Genomic DNA, 18,415 nt, shown 5'->3' with positions numbered 1-18,415 from the left:
ATAAAAAATTAAGTATAATCAACAGTACATGTATAGAAGTATAGAAGACATCCAAAGAATATAAATAGGATGAGTAAATATCTATATTAGATTATTAAAATACTGATAGTGCTATTAAGGTACAACATTTGTTATGGTGCAGAATGAACCTCATATACTTGAGGCTAAGAACACAGTAACTCCTAAGTATGCAAACTGAGGAGGTAGAAAAGTTCCCTTAGTTTACATAGATTTGTGCAGCCACTTTGCATTGATGAGGGATCCACTAAGTGGATTAATCACCTCTGATCTCAACATGCTCAGACTAACTTTTCCACAAGAAACATTTCCTGTACTACAGTAAATGAAAACACAGTGAGGTACTTCCCTTCCTCTTTTTCCCCCCACTTTATTAGCCCAATTTCGGGGATTTAGCATTCTGTCTGGCATATCCAGCTACTGAAAACCTCTGGAAATCAGGACTTGAGTGAATATTATATACCCCTGGAGGGTGCCATTCTGAACCAGAGAGAGACTGTAGTGATCTATTTTAGGGACAAAAATGTCACACTCAGTAGTGAGGCACATATCCTGCTTCACTCTGCCCTGGAGGTAACAGCTCTAAAGGTCAGAAAGCAATGTTTTCGGGAGATTCTTCACTTCAGCTTCTCTAATAAGAATGTGTGATTAGCCTTTTGAATGAGAGAGTTATTTAGTGATCATGGGTGTACTTCAAACTGCACAGACTCACAGACTCTGCATATCCAGGCACTTTGGATGGTTGCTTGCCACAAGCACTTAAGGTGAAATTTGTGTTGCTTCTTAAGAGTCCGCAACGTGCCTCATGTTCTTGCCGTCTGCAATGTATGAAATACAGATCATACCACTTGTTCTTAACTGTCCCTAAACAGCAAGCCCAGAAAAAGAAAAATGATAAAAGGAAAAGACTGGAGAGTGGGAAATGGATTTGCTCCTCAAAGAACTGTCAGCAGATGACTGCTTTCTCTCTTCAACTGACTGTTTTCATATACTCTCAAGTATTTATTTTTGAGATGCTTTCAAACAAAGATTTCAAAGTCCTCATGCAAACAAGAGACTGAATGATGGCTCTAACAGCCACCAGCTAGCCCTTTGAAGCATCTAGGGTAACTAAGAATGAAAATCCAGTTAGCTAGATGTAGAAACAAAAAAAAAAAATCCAGACAAGTCTTTAGTGAAGCCCCAGTTGTAACTCAAGATGACCTCAGGTTGCATGCTCTAATCATAACTAAATCTGCCCACTTACAGTGATTTTATTACAGTTTCCACTGTAATCTGTTATTTATTTAGACAGCTTCTATGTATAAAATGACTATGCCCCTACTTTGATCCTTCTGTTATCATGATGAGTATTTCAGATACAGGATGAGTTTCTTCCTTCCTCTAAGTCCACAGACTTGAGCAGTTGCAGTAGTTGTTCTGACTCTCTACGGGTTACACTCTTGAGCTGTATGGATGATGAGCTGCTATGGAAGAAAGGAGGGTAACGTGGGAGGTCACAACAGAGGAATGCTGATGCTTTGTCTCTGACAGTATCCCAGCTCTCTTCTTAGAGAACTGCCCGTGATTCACTGTTCAAACAGCTGTTCCTTCTCTTTTACTTTACCTACCAAAAGGAACCAAATCAACCCAAAGCTCTGATGTCAGTTACAAGCCACCTGTTAGACCATACTGCTTTGGACTATGAATATAGCTGCTAACTGGCATAAAATACATTACATGACACAGACAAATCCTGATGACAAGGTTACCCATTGTCTGTGGAGGCAGCCCGCACGAGTAATGAAGCACTTTTCCAAAAGCAACAAGTAGGGAAACTGATGTAGAAGCCAGCAGGATGGAAGGTAATTTATTTGTTTTTTAAAAACCCACAAGGATATGAATATATAAATGAATACATAAATTAATACATCTCATTTTCTGGTATCTACAGGAATATGATTAAATTTAAGCTTTAGACTTGGGCAATTACTAGAGAATTGCAATTAGTAGATAATGTATATATGAACAAAATTGTACCTTTTAATAGATAAGCCTAGATTTATTTAGCTCTCTTACCTGGTTTTCTTTTTTGAACTTAATGCCTTTGATAACTTTATTAACTTCCTTTGTGGCCCCTAAGTCCCCATGGCCTGAATTTTACCAAGTCGAAGAAACCTGATCTTTTGCAACACATCTCCCTGATTAATCCCTTGTTAGTAAATCAGGGCAGATTTACTGTTATTTAGGCAAGGAGAATAGTTAGAAGCTCACAACCAGACCCAGCTCATTTATGAAATGTGGCTGAAATTCCCACATGTGTGTTTCTGTGTAAGAAGTATCACGTCCTTTGTATTTCTACAGGGGAAATCCTTATTAGGCTCTTAATGATTCAAGGCCAACAAATAAGGAGTCATTTAGTTACGACAAAAAGTCAAAATAACACATGAAATTAAAGGAATTAAAGCTTCTTCTGTATGACAGGCATTCCTCATTTAACACTTCTATGTACTTTTTTTGTTTCTGATTTTGTTACCAAATTGAATTACTAATTTGGCTTTTGGAGACTGGACAGAGGAATCAATTTTGTAATAGTGGCATCAGGAAAAATGAAGCTGAAAAGATTACCGCATTGAGTACAGCCTTGCCATACTGCATGGCATACTGCATGAAAGAAAGGTGCCTTAAAAATACCAGAGACCCAACTGTCATGTTCAAGGTACTGTTAGCAAAGAAACTTTTAATACACTGACACAACCGTTCACCATTGAGACTAAAAATGCCATCAGGCAGACCTCAGAAGAACTGATGGAGGAAAGGAGGGGGTTTAAACTTCTTCCCATCCAAAAACTCATGCTTTAGACCAGTAATGCTCTCCTATTATTCATTGACTGAAAAATACTGATTCAGCAAAGAATTTAAGCATGTGCCTAAATTTAAGCAGTTTAATTAACTTTGACGTCAGTGAGACTACTTGTGTGCTTATAATTAGATATGTGCTTGCTGAAGCAGAGCCCATCTGAATAGAATCTCGTTGACTTTAATTTGGCCCTTTGTCTTTGCCCCTCGTTTATTCTTTGGAGTGACTGAAAGATTAGTGCTAAGGTTCTGATTCAGGAATGCACTTGAACAACTCATCTTCAGTCACACTATGCAAAAAGAGGCTAAGCACATCTCAAAAAATAAGCATGGACTTAAGTGCTTTCCTGAATAATGGCAATTTCATTACTGAAGTACAATGAAAGAGTAGAGTTATTTCACTTGTACTGTAAATTGGGTGGTCTAGTTTTCCTAAGTCACATTAAAAAAAATTAAATCCATTTATGTAAATAAAGAGCAAAACGTTGCGCTCCACATATTATACATGAAAATTTACAAGGAAGCAGCTACTTCATAGAGAAATTAATTTTATACAGGCGTTGGTTTTCACTGTTATTAGTTCTTTCAGTATGGAGGAGCCTGCTGTATTTCACTTGTTCATTTGAACAATGGCATTTAAGTCTAGTATCTGTGGTATTTTAAAGTCATGTAAAAACAAACATAAAATAATAAAGCATTAGGTGAAAAGAAAAAAAAAACAAAAAGAAAGAAAGAAAGAAAGAAAGAGAGAAAGAAAGAGAGAAAGAGAGAAAGAGAGAAAGAAAGAGAGAAAGAAAGAGAGAAAGAGAGAAAGAAAGAGAGAAAGAAAGAGAGAAAGAAAGAGAGAAAGAAAGAGAGAAAGAAAGAGAGAAAGAAAGAGAGAAAGAAAGAGAGAAAGAAAGAGAGAAAGAAAGAGAGAAAGAAAGAGAGAAAGAAAGAGAGAAAGAAAGAGAGAAAGAAAGAGAGAAAGAAAGAGAGAAAGAAAGAGAGAAAGAAAGAGAGAAAGAAAGAGAGAAGGAAAGAGAGAAGGAAAGAGAGAAGGAAAGAGAGAAAGAGAGAGAGAAAGAGAGAAAGAAAGAGAGAGAGAAAGAAAGAGAGAGAGAAAGAAAGAGAGAGAGAGAAAGAAAGAAAGAGAGAAAGAGAGAAAGAAAGAAAGAAAGAAAGAAAGAAAGAAAGAAAGAAAGAAAGAAAGAAAGAAAGAAAGAAAGAAAGAAAGAAAGAAAGAAAGAAAGAAAGAAAGAAAGAAAGAAAGAAAGAAAGAGAAAGAAAGAGAAAGAAAGAAGACAATGACATGAAGAATGAAGAGAACATGAACACCACTGATCCAGACAACAGAAATAACAGTTCAAATCCTAGAGGTCAAAAGGCAGCTTGGTACCTCCACAGCAGACACAGCAGAGTAAAACCACAAGATCAAAGCCCCAAATCCTTCCAGGCTGCTCAGCTAAATACCTTTAGGGAAAAGTCTGATGTCTTTTAACATGCCCATGCAATTGTATTCAGCACACAGATAGCATCTTGAATACGATAATTCTTTGGTGTTTACGGTCTTTTAAAACATGGAATACATGACAGCCATTATTAATTGCAGGCGGAGCTAAGGGTGGATTTGAAAGGACACAAAAGTGGACATGGAAAATAGAAGGAAAAGCATGAAGTGAATTTGCTATGGAATACACTACAGAAAGAATTACTTGAAATAAACAAGGAACCCCAAAGTGTACTTTTTCTAAATACCCTCTCCTGTCTATCACAGTCCTCACCTACAAAGCTCACTGCAGGGTTTCCTGACCCTGTAACACAGGGTGGGACAACTTTACTGCACCAGGGTTCACCGCTTACAGAATGACTGCCAGGTGCCTGAGCTGCATCAAAAGCAGTTGGAACAGCAAGGGATTTGTTATGCAGTTTGCACTAATTGTACTGGCAAAGACATAGCCAAAATACCAACATGTCTTTGAAAAAAGCATGAAATCCTCATTGATGTAATGATTTTTCAGAAACCCCGTTTACCACTGTGTGCATGTGATGAGATGGCTAGTCCTCCATTTCATAGTATCATAGTATCAGTCAGAGTTGAAAGGGACCACAAGGATCATCTAGTTCCAACCCCCCTGCCATGGGCAGGGGACACCTCACACTAGATCAGGCTGGCCAGAGCCTCATCCAGCCTGCCCTTAAACACCTCCAGAGATGAGGCCTCAACCACCTCCCTGGACAACCCATTCCAGGGTTTCACCACTCTCATGGTGAAGAACCTCCTCCTCACATCCAGCCTGAATCTCCCCACCTCCGGCTTCATTCCATTCCCCCTAGTCCTATCTCTGCCTGATATCCTGAGAAGTCCCTCCCCAGCCTTCTTTAATCAAGAACTGTTGGTACACATGTGAAGTTCTGCTTTCAAAAGAATATTGGGAAAAAAAATTTAAAATATCCAGTGTCAAATTACACTGAAGAGAAAGCTGATGATATAAAGCAATCAACAGTCCATCTACTTAATGAGTGCACTTGGAGACCCAGGAACAGAATTAGAACGTAACAGTTGGATTATTAAAGCAATATGCTTTAAGTGACAGAACTAAAACAATTCTTTTCAAGGTGTTTAGTTTGCTAAGACAGGCTGACATATGGGGTTGAATGAGATGTATGAAAAAATGCACCTACCTAGTGTTTTTATTTGTGAAACTACTCTTCACTTATTAACTTGCACTTGCCACATTATTACCTGCAGACCTCATAAAACGTCATTATCCCATTCCCATTACTTTGGATTTTGCATTAGCATATGATTTGGTTTCCCTGGACACATCTAGATTTTTCATCCAAAAAATGTTGGTTTTACCCTAAGATTCAGGCTCTCCCACAGTAACCCATATGCTGGAGCAGGGAAGGTTCCAGGTGAACATAAGGAAAGATTGTATACAAAACAGGTAAAATGCAGATCAGTTTCCAGATCCCAAGCCTAGCACACCATTTCACACAATTGTCTTGATATTACTGAGAGCAGCGCAGAGGAAGGGGACTCCTTGAGTGGCAGCTGTGATACAATACTGCCACTGCTTTGTTGCTCCCAGTTCACAGTGGTAGAGGCAATTGGCTGCAAAGAATCGAACACAGAATTTCCTCTAAAGACTCCATATTTATCGACTGATTTTTCCACATTCTGAACAAAGACAAAACAATTTCTTTTCTTTTTTTAAGAAAGTTTTGTCTTTCTTCTGTTCTGGCAGTTGCTAAACCATATCAGTCTAGCCCTTTGCCAGCTCACAGTGAAGCTCATGCTGGGTATTAGTCTTATAATTTGCTAAGTTGAATAAAATTTAAAATGAGAATTTAAAAACAATTCACTGCCCTGTAAAGCATACTAGGTGTTGCAACAGAACAGAGAAAGGAGGCTCATACAATTTTGGTTCTAATGAAAATCTAACTGAAGTCTTTGCATTTGCTCTCAAGACAGCACAATGGTGACAACTCCAGTATCTTGTTGCTTTTTTGGTCAATTCACAGTTATGTAGTTACTGCTAATGATTTAAAACAAACATTTGGCTGTAATACTAGAAGACCTCTAAAGCAAAACTCCCTTACTGCTTGCAATAGTATCTGGCTTTTCAAGGACCACTAGGACCACTCCAGGATTCCCAGTGGAAGACAGCAACTGTTCTAAGTTTCCATCAATTTACATCTCCCAATCTCATTTTAGACCAGCCGTAAGTCATTTTTCACACTGAGAAGTCTCTCTAGTTCTTTGCCTTAATTGAAATTGCTTCTGTAGTAAATACACTAAATAATTTGATTTTCCCCTATGATAGAAAGACAGTATCTTCCAGAGTGAACAAGATTAACATCATTTGAGTCTGTAGATTTTAAACCAGGCTAGGAACCAGAAACTAGGGATTGGTGTCTGTGGCTGCAGGTTTGAATCTACAGGGCCCTAAACAGGGCTTTGGGAAAACACACAGACTGTATTTAAAGGTATCTAACTTTTCTTGTCCACTAAAAGTTACCCTAGCACATGTCAAGTGCAGGCATGTTTCAAAGAACTAAGGGATATATTGAAGAGGATTGCATTTAACTACTGGTTTGATTACAAATTCTGCAGAAGCTAACTTTCTATATGAAATGCTACTACTTTAAGTTTTGATGACAGTGAATCTCTCAAGTCAAGCAGATACTCTGTTTATACAAAATACAAAGAAACACTGGTTCTTTGTAACAGTGCACAGAATAAAGCAGATATTCACAACAACAAAGCACAGCTACAACAGAGATACCTACTATACAGACAGATAAAAGAGTCAAGATTTCCTTAGGACTGCAAAATATCCAGGCATCTTAATACTTGACATTTTTTCCTTCCAGCACACCATGAGCCCCAGCCCCAACAACATCAATGGAGACATCTTACACAAGCAGAGACATATTCACCATCATTGACTTGTTTCTTGGACATCCAGACTTTCTCAAAACTCTGGTTTAACTCACAGAAACAAGATTCAAAAGAACTGAAGCTTCTAGTCTCATATACACACCTTTCTGCAATTACTCAGCTACTGAACTTCAAGACATTCGGTGGTGGTGTTTTGGTTTGGTTTTTTGTTGGGGTTTTTGGGTTTTTCTTTGAGAAATTTCTTCCATTTATTTGTTAAGTCATGTGCTATTGGCAACTGCTACAAAGCATGATTTAGCATATCCAGATGTGTCACACATAAAAAATGTATTTATTAGGATATTCATAAAGATTCATAATGACACAAATACCCTTGCAGTTCCAATTAGACTATGCAAAAATAAAACCATCAGAGGAAAGTCAGTTTGATGGTTTGCTTTACACGTTATTGAAACATGTAAGTTGAGACAAAAAGAACATATAAAATGGAAACAATCTAGGAGCCTTATCAAACATGAACATAGTAACCTCTACTGAACGGCTCAGAAAAATAACACACATTTTAAGGAACAATACTGCATTTGTTTTGGGAACACATCACTTAACTCTCTTTAAATTAATTTTATGGTACTTTCTGATCTTTCTCCTTGAATTCCTTCTCATGAAGAGGCACAAAGACTAATATAAATTATAGTAACCTATGATGATGAATGTTTATAATTTGTTGATTATTCTTCAACTGATATTTAAATGAATGTATTTTAATCGCTTAGGTAAATACCTTACTTTTGGCATACCTTAACAAGTGTACTTGAACATGAGCATTAGAAAAGACAAAACTTTGTAAGACTTCTAAGTATGGAAATCCCTCTTTTTAAAGAGAAAAACTATAGACAACATCTTGTCTACTAAGTAGTGTGTTTCACAGAGCGTCATCTCTAGAGTACTCAGAGCAAGAGCTATGCTTGAAGGGTGGACACCACGTCCCAAATGAACCTGCAGGAATTAGAATGGATCTGAAATTTTGGCCAGTGGAATCTCAATTGAATTTATGAAGTGAACTTGCTGTCCTGGAGTGTGATGATCTGATCTGTTCACACAATCTATGCTTTCAGTTGTTCAGCCCTCCAGCAGCAAAAAAAAGCCACCCATCCCCATGAAAGTTGTTTTGTTATTGTTCTCGTAGTTGGACTCCTCGTGAACTTCTTTGAATGCCTCCAAGACACACAGGCTGATAAAAGAGCAGTGACAGGAAGGTACATTTGGATGCACTGCAGCTCAAAAGGTAACACATTCAGGACTGCATGCTGTAAGCTGAGAAAAGGTAACCTGGAAAGGGCAAATGCCATTCTGAAGAGTTTGCTTTCTTCTCTCCCATGAATATATGTATGCTTTCATAACTGCCTCCCTTTTTCCTTTCCATCTGTGACTTACCTCATGTTCAGAGGGACAGATACATTACTCAAAACAAAAAAACCCTTCAACGTTCACACCGAGATGAAGCTCTATCTCCATCTCTGTCTCTATCACCAAATTTCAATTGCCCTCAGCACCTATAGGATCCTTGAAGCAGAAGGCAGGTAACAATGATAGAAATCAAAAGAAATGTCTGGAGAATGATATTTTCAGTCCAAGTGAAAGTGTGTTGTATACACTAGGAAAATGTATTGGCCTGGAAATGCATGATGAGCAAATTCACTCTACACCTCAAATCCACAGCACAGTAAGCATTTGGGTAAGTACCAGCCTCGTGAAAATTCAAGCCACAGACTAAGAAAGCAGCAGAGCTAGCTTGCTGCTGTAAATCTGCAATTTTCCTAACTGCTACAATATAGGCATTAGTGCAAACAGGTGCCAACCTGGCAACAGAGTTTTATTGCTACATCTGTCAAAGTCAGAATCAGTACCATGGTAACAAGGACCTGTCAAATATCAGAAAAGAGGACAGATAAACCATCTGATAGTCTGGTTGTACGGAATAAAGAAGCAGCAGCTCAGCTGTGCAACCTCTCTTATAAAGATCAGTACTGAAAAGCACAACAGAGAAGTGAATGCCAAAACTTCAGTCAATTTCCATTCCAGCAAAATAATACATAGACATGAGGCTCTAAAACTCACATTAAAGATGAAGAGGAATTCTCAACTGGAAAGTAATGGCAGTCCAGCACACGTATAATTATGTTTCTTCTAAGAGTACAAGGAAGACCAAATGCGTAACCCAGCAGACACCTCCCAGGAAGGGAACAAAGCAACTCAAACAAGTAAGCCCCAGTGGGGATGAGATCTCTCATTCTGAGGGCTCTTTATATGCTCCACCTTGCTTGACAGCTGACTCCTGACATGTCTGACATGTGCCAAGCCAACCTCACAGAGGCTCACAATACAGAATATAATTTCCCAAACTGCAGGTCATTTACAGTTTTGCTCTGAGTAAACTCACAGGCAAGAGAAATGGCCAAAGTCCACTGTGTCTTCTGTGGGATTCCCTTTTTGGTAGTCAGTGTGAATGTGGCTGTCACACGCTACAGACATGCATTAGCGTGCTTGCCACTAAGCAACAGTACTGACTGTGCTTCCCCTTTGGTCAAGAGAAACACAGAAACAAATGAAACTAAGCCCATAATCTGAATGAAATAACAATCAATTACTCATTTTTCTGTAGCACACATACTATAAATCTTTAGGAAAGAAAGTCTTAGTTGCAATAAAAGCATATCTTGCCAATATATGTTCCATAAAGAATTATTTTATACACACAATAACTAAGCATAAGTGTCCCAGCAAAAACCATGCTTTCCCTGTGCTACAGAGGAAGAGGTAGCTTCTGTCCTGCATAATGTTGAATTTAATTAAACCAGACAAGCAAAAGAGAGATGGAAGGTGTATATTATCCTTGGTTCAAAAATAGAAAACTACAAAAACAGAGAGCAAAGTGTAGGACAGCACACAGTCAGAACCTGTGCTAAGAGCTGGAAAGTAAACCTACAGATCACCTGGAATGCAGTCATCTTCTGCATCAAAAGGTGTCTCAGAAGGTAACAGCTAAAAGAAAATGAGGTCTTTATTTTAATGAAAAGTGTCAAGTGGACAGTTTTAGAACACTTAGCTCTGAGCACCAAGCATAGCAAGGTAGCAAGAATATAGGACTACATAGACAAAAGTTTTTAACTAGCTTCCAACTAGTCAAGAACCACATTATGCAGTCAGTTCCATATGTTTATTTTTATCCTTTAAAAGGCAGTTTAGTTTTTGTTTTCCTTTCCTCCATTCGCTCCCTCTCTGCAGTCATTCTAATTGAAAACCTTTTCCAAATGCAGCTGCCCTAACAGTTCAGAATTTCCCATATATTTTTGATGATTTATTCAATTCACACCTGTATATTTTTGTGCCATCACCATTCTGTGGACTCATTGCTCTTCTTGGTTACAGTTTTTTTATTTTTTAGTATTTACATATTTTACAACTCTGCTCAGATTTCATTTCATGCACAACCCAAGCCAAGCTCTTCTACTCTGCTTTCTTACAGCTGTCTCCTCATTCTTATCAGACACCTTCCCAAGTCTGTGTGCACTATTTGTATTTCTTCTCCAGTCAGTATGAGACCATTTTGACTTGACTGACTTTCTGAAAATCTTTGGTGAGAGACATGAGACTGACAATTCGTATGCTATTCCTTTCCAAATTCAGGCACGTCGATCATTTAGTCCCTTCAAGCTGGAGGGATGCCATAAGCTTTGGCTGCAGTAAATTCCATTCTGTGCTTGTAATTCTTTTAGCTGCCTCTCTCTGCCATGTCTCCACAGATAATGTGAACATTATTACTGGAAATGAAGGCAAAATGTTCATCTAGTCTTACAGACCTCCATAATCTAGATGTTATCCTTATTTTCTACCTTTTTCCTCATTTTCATACTGCAGCCTCGGTTTTTCCTCTTCTGTAATTTCTGTAAATTTGACTTGATAATACACAAAGCTACACTTTGCTTAATCTATAATATTGCTTGAAACAAGGCAGTAGACCATAATAGATTACATACCCTGATCATGTCATGCCATAGGTCTCAGTATCTTGTCCAGTGACTTTCTAACATCGTCATTTGCCAGTACTCTCACTGCAAACACCTTTGTTAACCTAAGATCCAATTTACTCACAGCTTTGGTATAATATCCACTATAAACAGTCATTATTTTACAGTTAACATTACAATGATGAAAGCTAAAGACCCTTAAATATCAGAACATTTCATATAAAGTTAAGACTATTAAGTAATACTGCTCTTGAGAAGCAAAATCAAAAGCTTATCAGCCAGAGCCTAAGGTACTGAAAACAAAGCAATATCAGAAAGGGGTTGCTGTCTCTGTTATCAAATATCTAACACTTAGCTGCCCATCCAAGCTATCACAGCATTTGCTTGCTGTAGTTTCTCAGTGATTGCTAAAGTACCTCTTCTGCACAGTTCTGCCCTCAGGCTCCTTTCCCCTCTCTCTTTACAGAGACACCAAACAATGTCCTTTTCTGACAAAGCTCCCTGTATGATCTCATCCTGTCGTCTCCTTGTCAGGCCTCAGCTTGGCCTCCTGACAAAAGCAAAAGTATCTACAAGAGCAATGAAGTTCAATAGCTCAATAAAGTATTTTACTCTCAATACCTCTCCCTCTTCCTCCCCTCCCCCCCCGCCCCGTATTTTAGAACAGAAAATTCTTCCTTTTTTTTTTTTTTTAATAAATTGGTGAACTGTTTCTCTTGACCTTAAAACAAAGCTAACAAATCACTCAGAATCTTCTATGAGACGGACAAAAGCTGTTAATATGCTCAGAATAGGTCTAAACAAGCACTGTTCAGAAAGAAGGTATTTTTCAGGCTTAAGGAAATGAAACAGGCACATGCAAACACCCCTGTGCTCATACAGTAAGAGCTACTGAGGTTGCTGCAGTTTCAAAGCAAATGAGCCATCAGCTAGCCTGCTGGGCCGTTCCCTATAGGTGTCACAACAAGGCAAAGGAATTTGCCGTGGAAGGTTTGGGGAGTAGCTGTCACCGAAAGAGACACATATACTTTTAAAGGCTTTGTCATTTGTCTCCAGTGTGGGAAACACTGTATTTGAGCTTCTCCTGAGGCAGCAACCCAGATGCAGCAGCATGGGCTAGAAGAATAAAAGGGGCACAGCTATTATTTCAGGTACAAACACCAGAAAGCCAAGACAAAAAGCACAGTCATTAAATCATCATTACTATTTAAAAGCCCACGTGACAACTTTTAAATATGTTTCAGGGCACACAGGTCTCCCTTCAAGGCATTCTCCAAAACAATTTGTATTAGCTAACTGCCTTAGTGGTCAAATAGAACAAAACAAAAAAGCAGGGCATCCAACACTCTGTCAGCAACACCAAAGGTCCTGGTTGGGCAGTGCTAAGGAGCTAACAGCTCTTGGGGTATGTTCCCCTGCTTTCCCCAAGCTGAGGATGCACTGCCGGTGAAGGCTTCTGTCACACCTGGCTCCAGCCTCTTATCTCTCTCTGCTTCCCCCCTCACTCTTAACTGTACTCTGATCTGCCATCTGCAGCTCCTGTAATCGTTCCTCAATCTCTTCAATTTAGCAGGGAGCTACCACCAAAACGTTTTAAACCAACTAGGCTGAAATAGTGTGGGGCCAGTTGCAAAAAACAAGTAGTCCAAGCAAAACCTCTTCTGACAGCACAGGTCCTTGAGCAAGCTGAGGATGGGAACTGCCAGTGAACAAGAGCTGGACTACCAGTTGCACTGGTTCAGTTGCCTCTGCAAACCAACAGACCAGAGGGACATCAGACTGGGGTGGTGCACCTGCTCCATACAGCAGAGCTGCAAAGCCTGCCAGCCACTACTGCCAGGCCACTCCAGGCATTTCAGCCTGCAGAACATCAGTCAACAAACCTTGTACTAAGCTGTAGAGGTACCAATAGTGGATGGCTCTTGAAAGGATTTGGTGCAAATGTTTTCCTCAGTGTTTGCCTACTTAAAAGTGTTTTAATTTATATTCATTCCATCTCAATGTCAGACCCTAAACAATATGTATTAAAACTGTTTCCAGAGCAATCCCTATGGTAGCATTAAAATCATACTTGGAAGAACAAATTCAAACCACTGTAAATTCCCCTTAAGCCAGGAGGAAGGGGAAAATAAACATTTATTCATTAAAATAATGCCATTTGAGATTTACATCAGGGGACTTCTGTGGCAACATGACTGGAAAAAGTGTTGAAAGTGTCTTTCAATAGATGTAACAGGAAACAAAAAAAGAAGCAAAGGACAATCTCAACATTTTTATAAAACAATGAATGAGGGAGCAGAGCCACTGTTGCTTTTGAAATCAGAAAATGTTACTGCACTCAGATGTGGAAATTAATCCTTTCAAAACCAGTCAGGATGGTCTGGAATGACATCACATCGTTAATCCAGGCTAGTCAGTCTTTCAAGTTGCCTGTTCAATGATGCAGCTTTCACACTTCATATGTGAATGTGATATCCTTATTTCATTTTCACAAAATATGTTGTGGTATGCCCCAAGTCTAAGTATTTAACAGAGACAGTAAGAACGCTACAAAGCACAGTGTAGATGGACACGGTTAACTTCCTGGAATAACTGGTGAAACAACTGCATACATGATGAAACTAAAGTAGTACTAATCCCAAGTATTTATAATCACTGGAAATAAATTAGTTGTATATGCAACTGGGAAACACGAAGCAGAGCAAAGGACTGAGAAGTTTTTAGAACACACTGAGAGAAGAGCACATATTCTCATTCCCAGCTTTCCAGGTATTGTATCAATTAACAATGCAAAGACTGAAAACAGATTCCTAGGGTAATCAGTTGTAAAAAAAAAGCATATATTCCCCCAAAATAATTGCTGGTAGAAATCATACACTGACACTGGTGTTTTCTAGGAAAAGATGACAGATCAGCAGTTTTTCAAGACTACCCTCTCATCCAAGCCGTAAAGGAAAAGTGCTACAGTTCCTAAGACTCACAACCTCACCTTCACTAACACATTGATAGAGGCATAGCTCAGGAAGAACTGAAAAGAAAGAGGGTATGACTATTTGTAATAGGTATCTTTTTGAAGGAAATGAGGTTTTAATGTCTCACTTAATGCACACATAGCTGGAAATCCTCTTTAAGAACAAAATAAAACAAAACAAAAAGCAAGCAAACAAAAGAAATCAAGAAGAGATATGATAGCTAACTATTAGAGAAACCTACTTGAAATTCAGAAAAAAAAAAAATAGATTGTCTGTGATCAGTGGAATGTTTTATCTTCCCTGTAGTTTTCCCAGATGAAAATGGAATGCTTTATTCAACATTTAGTGAAATTGACCATCCCTTCCCATACAACAAATAAATCAGTAAGTCTGGTGAATATGCCTTGGTGTGAAAGCCACTTCTGCAGGAGGAACTGCTTAGAGCACTTGGGACAAAACATAGGCATAACAAAAGAAGCTTGGAGCTAATAACATCTGAAAAGGAACAGGAAAAGGAATTTTAACACCCAAACAGTAGACTACAAATTATTGGTTTGGAAGAAGATAACCTTTTCTGATATTCTAAAAGGGGACTGCATACCAGTTTAGCACTAAACAGAAAAGTTATCCATGCTCAGTCTGGAATAGAACAGTTATCTGCCTGTTTTCCAAGCCAGTGCACATTATGTTGACATTCATCAGCTAAGAAAAGGAGAACCAGAATTAAATGCTCCAGTTAAATCAAACACGTGAGAAGCAGAAAGCCCCTGAAGTGCATTTTCTGCTTTTACTATACAGAGAAATAATGTCCGTGCATCATGATCAAATCTTGCTACTTGATCACAGCCCCATAACAGATTACTGCTGCAAAATGCTGGAAAACTGGCTACTTAATACTATGCCAACAACATTGCCACCTAGTCTTGGCTCAAAATTGTAAAGCTAACAACTAGACGTACAAGGAACTGTGGTACTTGTTTGCAGAGACACATGCAGTCAAGGAATAAAAACTTTGCAACAGATCTATCAAGGTCTGCAGAATGAATGTGAAAGATTTAGTGGTTGACACATGACAGAAAATCAATCATTTACCAAGATGGAGGGGCCTGAGTGTGTTCATTCCCACCATGAAATTACTGAACATCCGTGGTTCTGGAAGTAACATTTCATCCACAACATCAAACAAGGCAATGAATAGCACTCGTTGCAGAAAATACAGATTTCTGAAGTCATGTATCCCCAAAACAGCATGACATTGAAATGCTAACAACAGCAGCACTTTTACCACCAAATATAGTTTTGGTTTTTAAAGCATGCCAGACAGTCGCAGGTAGCATTTATTCAGAATACAGCCATCCAAGAATCAGTAATACACCAACAAAAGACTTTTCCTACCAGCTGATTTTGGAGTGAATTTGTCCCTGTTGGCTGCACATACTGCCAGTAGCCTGTATCCCAGATCCAAGTCAAATCCTTGCTGAGCTGCCACACGACTAACCACCTGCAAAGGGAAAGAGAGAAAACTTCATTAGGGGTTACTTGAGCACTTTGCAAAGTTACATTAACCTGCTTATGATCACTAATGTTAGGAAACTGAATCTGCTGTGATAGCCACAGTACAAACACGGTATAAGGCAATTGCCCTCCCAACGGTTTCCAGTACAAGCACAACAAGCTGAAAATACGAGTCTTCTGGTGATCTGGTTATTTGACTACTCGCCAGAAGAAAGGAAGCTGGAGAGACAGTGCTTTCCAGAAGAAATAATGCTAGGGAAATGTAGGCAAAGAGCATACACAATGCATTTTACTGTAGTTCAGACTTCAGGATGAGATGTTTCTAAGTCTCTGTTCTCTGTGTCACAAGCAGTTTCTGGCCCTGTTCTCAAGAGCAGTGCTCAAGTCTTTCAGGTTAAAATGCCCTCCTCCATACTGCCGGGCAGCGTTCTACTACGCTGTGATCAGTGTCACAGTTGCTGCATTTCAACAATACTGTACTGGGAAGCGCATTTTCTGCAGATTTAGAATCAATAAGCCTGCATGAGAAGTATTTACCAAATACATTAAATAGGGAGAGATTATTTTATTTTTTTTTTTACCACCCTAGAAGGACTTAGCAAAACTAGGCAAGCAAAGATTGTGATTAAGGAATGAAAAGAAGTCAACAAGTTCTCCAGGTCAGTAAGACAGTTTTCAGACAAGAATGTATCCTTGTGAAAATCAGCATAATATAAACACAACACTGTGATTATTCTGGCAAACTGGGCTGAAATTATGCACAGCAGAGCTTTGATATTGCCTTCTAGTGGTACAGGTTGACTTAGGAGTCAGAGACACAGATAAAATAGATTCTTCTTCAAATTGCCATTATTGCTTTGTATTGAAACAATACAAAGGAACTCCACAAGAAACAGAACATTGTTTCTTCACATGAAGGAAAAAAAAGTTCCTATCCTAATAGCTTACAATACAAGAAAACATAATTTTCCCATCCCTATTTCCATCTGAAAACTTCTTTCCAAAATTATGACACTGCAACTACCTGGGTCCTGGGCTGCGTCCTCACAAAGAGGAGCAATATAGGACAAAGTGAAAAAACAACATATGTGATAACCTACAAATGGTAAATAAATGCATTACTCTGCCACACTATCTCACAACTACCACATGAATCTTACTATTCTGAACTTCTTTCAATATTCACTTTCCATAATGAATAAGAAAGAACTGAATCAACTTCTTAAGGAAGAATTAGCATTAATAAAGTTCCCGAGTTGGTTTTTGTTGTTTCTATTGTTCCTATTAATTTAGAAATTATAGATTCACATGTTTTGAATTAAGTGGGAGTGTCCTCTCCCTGACTTTTATTTTAACTCTCAATCCAAGCATTGAGTAGAGAGCTTCAGGAAAATGAAATGAAAAACTGAACTAATCAGTACAGTCATACACAACCTTAGAACACACCTTCCATTTTATCTTCTGTTTCACGTTTTAGAGAAGAAAAATGGAATATTGTGTGATTAAAAAATGCAACTTTTTTAAAAAATAAAAAAACATTTCCTACTAGGTAGATCACATTATATTTAAGCATCTGATTGTTGTTAATCTGATTGTTGTAGTCAGCAGCTATAGTTAACAAGTGGCTTAGAGGCTGGTGCAGTCAAAAGAATTTTGTTTTTTTTGATATTGGGAAACTTTCTACTGCACCAGGCCAGCTGGCAACAGATAGAGTACGTCTGTCCCAGAGAAGGGGAAAGATCACTGTATATGAGAACGGACTGTCCCCCAAAGATAAAAAGATCCTGGGTAGGGAATTGGCGGGTCTCATTGACAGGGCTTTAAACTAGTTTCGAAGGGGGAAGGGGCTGAAAATAGTCCTCTCAGACAAGAGTCTGGGGATGACAAGCTAGAGTCGGAGGTGAAACCAGCAGCCCAGCTGAAGTGCACGTACACTAATGCACGAAGCATGGGTAACAAACAGGAGGAGCTGGAAGCCTTGATGCAGCAGGAAAATTATGATGTAGTTGCCATCACAGAGACGTGGTGGGACGACTCACATGACTGGAGCGCTGCAGTTGATGGTTACAAGCTCTTCAGGAGAGACAGGCGAGGAAGAAGGGGTGGAGGGGTGGCCCTTTACATCAGAAAGGCACTAGATGCCATTGAGATGGAGATTAGGGACAATCGGGTTGAATGCTTGTGGATAAGAATTAGAGGGAAGACCAGCAGGGCAGACACCCTGGTTGGAGTCTGTTATAGACCACCCAACCAGGAGGAAGATGTTGACGAAGCATTCTACAGGCAGCTTAGGGCTGTCTCAAGATCTCCGGACCTTGTTCTCATGGGCGACTTCAACCTGCCTGATATCTGCTGGGAACTCAACACGGCAGAGAGGAGACAGTCTAGAAGGTTCTTAGAATGCATGGAGGACAGCTTCTTATCCCAGGTGCTGCGAGAGCCTACCAGGGGCAAGGCTATGCTTGACCTCCTCTTCACCAACAGCGAAGGACTGGTGGGCGATGTGGTGGTTGGAGGGTGTTTGGGGTCCAGTGACCACGAGATAATTGAATTCTTGGTTTTTGGTCAAGCCAAGAGGGGCGGCAAGAAGACCTCCACTCTGGACTTCCGGAGGGCAGACTTTGGGTTACTCAAGGAACTAATTCAGAGGGTTCCTT

The 18,415-nt window shown here is 39.2% G+C and overlaps 1 protein-coding gene across 14 annotated transcripts in view; it reads right to left on the bottom strand.

Moving 5' to 3' along the window:
• The window catches only part of ZMIZ1 (zinc finger MIZ-type containing 1), a 361,484-nt gene that overhangs the window by 116,110 nt on the left and 226,959 nt on the right, over window positions 1-18,415 (bottom strand). For all 14 annotated transcript variants that reach the window (XM_068139917.1, XM_068139913.1, XM_068139912.1 and 11 more), the window contains one exon: window positions 15,639-15,744. In XM_068139917.1, the coding sequence (XP_067996018.1) occupies window positions 15,639-15,744 (106 nt within the window). The remainder of the gene's footprint in view (window positions 1-15,638; window positions 15,745-18,415) is intronic.

The sequence above is a fragment of the Melanerpes formicivorus genome, unplaced genomic scaffold, assembly GCF_026170545.1.
Source record: "Melanerpes formicivorus ecotype bairdi unplaced genomic scaffold, bMelFor1.0.p_v2 SCAF_6, whole genome shotgun sequence".
In the NCBI taxonomy this organism is placed as follows: domain Eukaryota; kingdom Metazoa; phylum Chordata; class Aves; order Piciformes; family Picidae; genus Melanerpes; species Melanerpes formicivorus.
This window is presented reverse-complemented; position numbering and strand designations above follow the sequence as displayed.